At 51.6% G+C, this 6,504-nt stretch overlaps 2 protein-coding genes across 2 annotated transcripts; one reads left to right on the top strand and one right to left on the bottom strand.

Annotated features, from left to right (window-relative positions):
• ENH_00016400 (hypothetical protein, conserved) lies at positions 1 to 5,363 on the top strand (the record flags this gene model as incomplete). The annotated part of the gene is made up of 6 exons (XM_013579194.1): positions 1 to 100; positions 403 to 1,134; positions 1,268 to 2,458; positions 2,721 to 3,584; positions 4,672 to 4,981; positions 5,131 to 5,363. Coding segments are annotated over 6 exons (3,430 nt in total), but the record flags the coding sequence as incomplete, so codon positions are not given.
• Positions 5,364 to 5,525: 162 nt separating this feature from the next.
• ENH_00016390 (hypothetical protein, conserved) lies at positions 5,526 to 6,503 on the bottom strand (the record flags this gene model as incomplete). Its single annotated transcript, XM_013579193.1, has 2 exons — positions 5,526 to 6,308; positions 6,433 to 6,503. Coding segments are annotated over 2 exons (854 nt in total), but the record flags the coding sequence as incomplete, so codon positions are not given.
• Position 6,504: the final 1 nt, after the last annotated feature.

Genomic DNA, 6,504 nt, shown 5'->3' with positions numbered 1-6,504 from the left:
CTTCGTGAAAAGTGTTTGTCCCTGGAACATAACCCTCAGCAGCAACGCGTGGCAGCCCATAGTCCGCAGGGCCCACTCCAACCACGACCTCCTCCACGCCGTAAACCCTAAACCCTAAACCCTAAACCCTAAACCCTAGGCCCTAGGCCCTGGCCTCTGGGCGTCCGCGCGGGGGGCGGGACCCGAGCGGCTCCACAGGCAACTCGAGACGCTTAATGCTGAATTCGCACTAAACCCTAAACCCTAAACCCTAAACCCTAAATCGGGGGATATGGCGGCGAGCGCTAAGTGGCGAGCAGGAAGGATGCAGTTTAGGAGCAGGCCTTGCGGCCACAGGTGCTAAACCCTAAACCCTAAACCCTAAACCCTAAACCCTAGAAGCTAAACTCTTTCTTCTTTCAGGTGCGACTGGTGCCCCAGCTGATCAACAAGCCTTTAGAGCCGCAGGATTTGCTGCCAGCAGAACCGCAGCTGCAGCAGCAGCTGCTGCTGCTGAAGCAGCAGCAGCGACAGCTGCAGCAGCAGCAGCAACTGCTGCTGCAGCTGCTGCACCAAGAGACCCTTGCAGACACACCAAACGACCAGCAGCAGCAGCAGCAGAAAGAGAAGAATGACTACCAAAACATGCAGCTGCTGCACCTGCAGCGGCTGCAGCAGCAAGAGCTGCTGCAGCAGCAACTGCAGCTGCTGTGGTGCCAGCAGCAGCGGGTTGAGCAGCAGCTGCAGCAGCACAGAGAAATGCACGGCCTCGCACAGCAGCAGCAGCAGCAGCAGCAGCAGCAGGATTCGGAGCGTTTCTATTCAGCAGCTTCTCACGAGGACGCCTCTGCTGCAGCAGCAGCAGCAGCGTCTGCTGCTGCTGCTGCCAGCAACCAGCAGCAGCAGCAGCAGCAGCAGCAGCAGCAGCAGCACAGCGTCCCTTCCTGCGTCATTTCCTCGGAAACTGCTGCTGCCGTTGCTTCTCCTGCAGGAGCCCCGGTAGCACCAGCAGCAGCAGCAGCAGCAACAGCAGCAGCAGCAGCAGCAGCAGCAGAAATGCCTGAGGGAGATGTGCTGCAGGATGAGTCCGGAGATGACAGCGACGGCAGCGAAGAAGAACTGGAGGCGCCGCTGCTGCCCCCGCTGCGGCTGCCGGTTGCTGCTGCTGCTTCCTTGCGGAGCAGCAGAAGAAGCTCTTTCTCCTCCAGCTCTGAGTCTCTTGGGCTCTGAAAAAGTGCAAGTACATCCCAGCAGCAGCCTTCCATTTGCTGCTGCTGCAGAACCGCAGCAGCAGCAGCAGCAGCAGCAGCAGCAGCAGAAACAACAGCGACCTGGCTGCTGTCGAGAGGGTCCGCAGCAGCAGCCGCAGCAGCAGCAGCAGCTGCTGCTGCTGCAGCAGACAGAGGCCGCCTGCTGCTGCAGCCCGACTCGAGTGCGCCACGGGGCTGCGGAAAGTGAGCAGCAGCAAGAGCAGCAGCAGCAGCAGCAGGGAGCTTGCTGCCTGCAGCAGCAGGACCAAGAAGGTGCTGCGGCACTGCGCAACCGAGGTCCTGCTGCTGCTGCTGCTGCTGCTGCTGGTAGTTCAGACTCTGCTGCTGCTGCTGCTGATAGCAGCAGCGTGGCTTCATTAAGCTGCTGCAGCAGCAAACTCTGCAAAGGCCGCCAGAGGCGCAGCAACAGGATGAGCAGCAGCAGCAGCAGCAGCAGTAGCAGCGGCAGCGGCAGCGACAACAGCATCAGGACCAGCAACAGCAGCAGCAGCAGCAAGAATAGAAGCAGCAAGTACTGCAGCAAACGAAAGGGAACTGCAGCAGCAAGATGGAGGAAAGCCTTAGCTCCAGCGCATGCATCTTGGAGCTGCTGCTCCCCCTCACCTACCCATGATGCAGCAGCAGCAGCAGCAGCAGCAGCAGAACAGCCGGAAGCTGCTGCTGCTGCTGCTGCTGCTGCTGCAGCAAACCCAGGAGGTGCAGTGCAGTCCTCGCCTGCGGTTTGTCTGGCAGCACCAACAGCACCTCCCCCTAGCAGCAGCAGCAGCAGCAGCAGAAGCAGCATTGGCAGCAGCAGCTGCAGCAGCAGCAGCAGCTGCAGCAGCTGCAGCATTTGCAACGGCAGCGGCGCCAGACACAAGAGGAGCCCGACACCTGAAAGCTGCTGCTGCTTTGATGCCATTGGGGGGGACAACCTGCAGCAGCAGCAGCAGCAGCAGCAGCAGCAGCAGCAGCAGCTGCAGCTGCAGCAACAGCTTCTAAGCGCAGACCCAGAAACAGCACAGCCGCCGCTTTCCTTAAGGCACTACCAGGAGCAGCAGCAGCAGCAGCAGCAGCAGCCGCAGCAGCAGCAGCAAACAGACCTGCAGCAGGAGGAAAATGCGAGACAGGCACAGCAGCAGAAGCAACAGGAGCTGCAGCAGCAGGAGAAGCAGCAGCAGCAGCAGCAGCAGCAAAAGCAAGCGGGAACTGCCGACCAGACAACAGAGGTTAGTCCGTTTCAGTTTTGTTGCTGCTCCTGCCTTTGCTGCTGCTGTGGTTGTTGTTGCTGCTGCTGCTGCTGCGGTTGTTTTTGTTGTTGCTGCAGTACTTCTGCTGCTATTGTTGCTGTATTGCTGCTGTTGCTGCGGTTGCTGCTGTTGCTGCTGTTGCTGTTGCTGCTGTTGCTGCTGCTGCTGCTGCTGCTGCTGTGGGCCCTAGCTTTAATGCTTAAAGTTTCCCTTCAGCTATAAGCTGCCTGCTGTGCTGCAGCAGCAGCAATTGATGACTGCAACGCCGGCTGCAGCAGATCCTGCTGCTGCTGCTATTGCTGCTGCAGCAGCAGAGACAGGAAGTTCCTTGGATCTTCGTGCTGCCGCTGCAGTGCCCACAGCAGCAGCAGCAGCAGCAGCAGCAGCACCATCAGCAGCAGCAGCAATAGCAGCAGCCCCTGGCTGTGGCCTGCTGCCTTCAGACTCACCGCAGCAGTTGGCGTTGCTGCTGCAGCAGCAGCACGCCGCCCTTGTGTGCATGCAGCAGCAGCTGCTGCTGCTGCAGCAAGCTCTCGCAGAAAAGCAAACTGCAGCAGCAGCACCCCAGCTGCTGCTGCCGCCAGGTGGCTGCTACGCGCCTGCTGGAGCAGGCGCTGCTGCTGCTGCTGCTGCAGCCCCGTGGCAGCAGCAGCAGCTGCAGCAGCAGTTGCAGCTGCAGCAGCAGCACCCAGTCTCTTTGCCTTTGCCAGTGCTGCCTCCCCCCACTCCATTTTGTGTGCTGCTGCCGCAGCAGCAGCAGCAGCAGCAGCTGCAGCAGCTGGTTCCACTGCAGCAGGTGGTGAGCCCGCATCTTCCCACGCCGCAGCAGCACCCGCTGCTGCTGCTGCAGCAGCAGCAGCAGCAACCGCAGCAGCAGCAGCAGCATTTTGTCTCTTTCGATGAGCATAGGGCCCCTGGCTGCCTGCAGCAGCAGACCTTCAGTGGTGGCTGCTACTTCGACTCCCCGCCCCAAGTGGGCAGCAGCAGCAGCAGCAGCAGCAGCAACAGCAGCAGCAGCAGCAGCAGCAGCAGCAGCAGCAGCAGCAGCACTAATTTGCAGGAGGGCCCTTTTGTTTCCCCTGGCTTTCCTTCGTCTCCTCTTTGCGTAACTGCTGCTTGGCAAGTTTTTTAATTAATTTGTTTTTTATTTTTTAATTTGAAATTATAATTACAATTAAAACTCTAATTATATAATTATAATTATTTAATTATATTTTTAAATTTAAAATATAGTTATGCTAATTCTAATTATGTGATTTTAATTATATAATTATAATTATAAATTATAAATATAATCAAGATTAGAATTATAAGTTTTATTACATTTATAACTATACTTGTAATTGTAATTATAAACACTTATAAATTGTAATTATATTTATAAATTATATTTATAAATTATAATTATAATTATAAATATAATTACAATTATATTTATAATTATAAATTACAATTATAATTATAAATTATAAATGCAATTACAATTATAATTATAAATTGTAAATGCAATTATAATTATAATTATAATTGTAATTATAATTATAATTATAATTATAATTATAATTATAATTATAATTATAAATTGTGAATGCAATTACAATTATGATTATAATTATAAATGCAATTATAATTACAATTATAATTATACATTATAAATGCAATTACAATTAAAACTATAATTATAAATGCAATTATAACTATAATTATAATTACAATTATAATTATAAATTATAAGTGCAATTACAATTAAAACTATAATTATAAATGCAATTATAATTATAATTATAATTATAATTATAATTATAATTATAATTATAATTATAATTATAAATGCAATTATAATTATAATTATAATTGTAGTTCAAATATATTTATAATTTTTAATTTTAAATGCAATTATGAATATCACTAAAAAAGCAACTTTAAATATAATTTTAAATGCAATTGGAAATATTTGAAATAAATTTTAAAATGTAATTATAAATTTAAATGTAGTTTTAATTATAATTGCAAATATATTTATAAATATAATTGCAAAATTTTAAATATATTTGTCTATGTTGATATTCTTATTTGCATGCTGCTGCTGTTGCTGCTGCTGCTGCTGCTGCTGCTGCTGCTGTTTCTGGTGTTGCTGCTGTTGCTGCTGTTGCTGAAGCAATCCGCGGTCAGTCTGTTTGCTTTGGCTGCAGGACGTTCAAGCCAACAGCCGACCCGCAGCAGCAGCAGCAGCAGCAGCAGCAACAGCAGCAGCAGCAGCAGCAGCAGCAGCACCAGCAGTAGGTGCAGCAGCGGCAGCTGCAGCCGCCCAGATCACCACTGCAGCAGAAGCAGCAGCTGGTGCAGCGAGTACAGCAGCGGTGGTAGCAGCAACTGCTGCTGCAGCTGCTGCCACTACCAGCTTAACAGCAGCAGCCCCTGCTGCAGCAGCAGCAGCAGCTGCAGCAGCAGCAGCTGCAGCAGCAGCAGCTGCTGCTGCAGCAGCTGCTGCAACAGAAGCAGGTTATCGAATTATCGACTGCAAGTGCTGTCCATACACCCGAACGCAACTTGAGCATTTGCTGCTTTTGTTGTACTTTTGAGATTTACTTTTTTGTTTTTATAATTCAAATAAATATATTAGGAAGCAACTTATTTATTCTTTGCTGCAGCAGCAGGTAGCTGCGCTGCAGCAGCAGCAGATAGGAACGCTGCAGCAGCAGACAGGCATGCAGCAGCAGCAGCTGCTGCTGCGGCAGATATGCACATTGCAGCAGCTGCTGCTGCAGCTGCAGCAGCAGCAGACAGGCGCACTGCAGCAGCAGCTGCAGCAGCAGCAGCAGCAGCTGCAGCAGCAGCTGCAGCAGCACGGCGCAGCAGCTGCAAAGCCAAAAAAGCAAATTGAACAGCAGACAAGTGCCAATAATGCAGAACAACACCAAACTAAACAACAAACAAACAAACAAATAAATAAATAAATAAATAAATAAATAAATAATAAATAAATAAATAAATAAATAAATAAATAAATAAATAAATAAATAAATAAATGATAAAAGAGTTGCTGCTACTGCGGCCTGGCGTAGCGTTCTGCGGGGGTGCCGACGAAGTGCCGCAGCAGCAGCCAAATGTCAGCAGCAGCAGCAGCAGCAGCAGCTTGCGTGAAAGCAGTTTCAGCAGCAGCATCACTTCTGCCTTTTCCTTGAATAGTTTCGTTGCTGCTGCAGTGCGCAACAATGTGGACAGCTCCCAGCAGCAGCACGACGCGGAGTTCTGCTGCTGCTGCTGCTGCAGCGTCGCTCACGGCCGCGCCCGCAGCAGCAGCAGCAGCAGCAGCAGCAGCAGCAGCAGCAACTTTCTCCTCCTTTTCGCAGTACGCCGCCAGCCGCGCGGCGCTCGGCCACAAGTGCCTTGGCTGCTGCTGCAGCGGGATCATGAGCCGCACCCCCTTCGCCGCTGCAGCAGCAGCCTCCTCCTCCTCTGCTGCTGCTGCAGCAGCAGCAGCAGCAGCAGCAGCAGCAGCAGCAGGGGAGTCCGCGTGCGGCTCGCGTGCGCGGTGCTGCAGCCTCTCCCTGTCCCTGCCGTTCTTCGCAGCGTCCGCCGCCGCCGCCGCCCTTGCTGCTGCTGCTGCAGCAGCAGCAGCAGCAGCAGCAGCAGCAGCAGCAGCAGCAGCAGCAGGACTCGCCTGCGGCGCGCGACAAAGGGCCAACAAAGGACACACTTCCGGGTCGTAAACCACCCGCCAGTGCTGCAGATGGAGGCGAATATAATCGTGGAATTCTTCGAGAAAGATTTCGGGAAAGTTTTGGGAAAAAGAGTTTTTAAAAAAAGATTTTTCTGAAAAAGATTTCTGAAAAGAAACCCCACAAAGATCAGCCCGGCATAAAAGACTCAGAAATCGAGTGCTGCCGTTGGCTGCGCAGGAGGGCTCTGTCTCGTGGCTGCGCAGCTTCCGCCGCAGCCAGTCCGCGTACATTTGCACGCCGCTGCTGCTGCTGCTGCTGCTGCTGCTGCTGCTGCTGCTGCTGCTGCTGCTGCTGCTGCTG

This window comes from Eimeria necatrix, genomic scaffold, assembly GCF_000499385.1.
Source record: "Eimeria necatrix Houghton genomic scaffold, Enh_scaff1525, whole genome shotgun sequence".
NCBI lineage: Eukaryota > Apicomplexa > Conoidasida > Eucoccidiorida > Eimeriidae > Eimeria > Eimeria necatrix.
The sequence above is the reverse complement of the archived record's forward strand: the minus strand, read 5'-3'. Positions and strand labels throughout refer to the sequence as shown.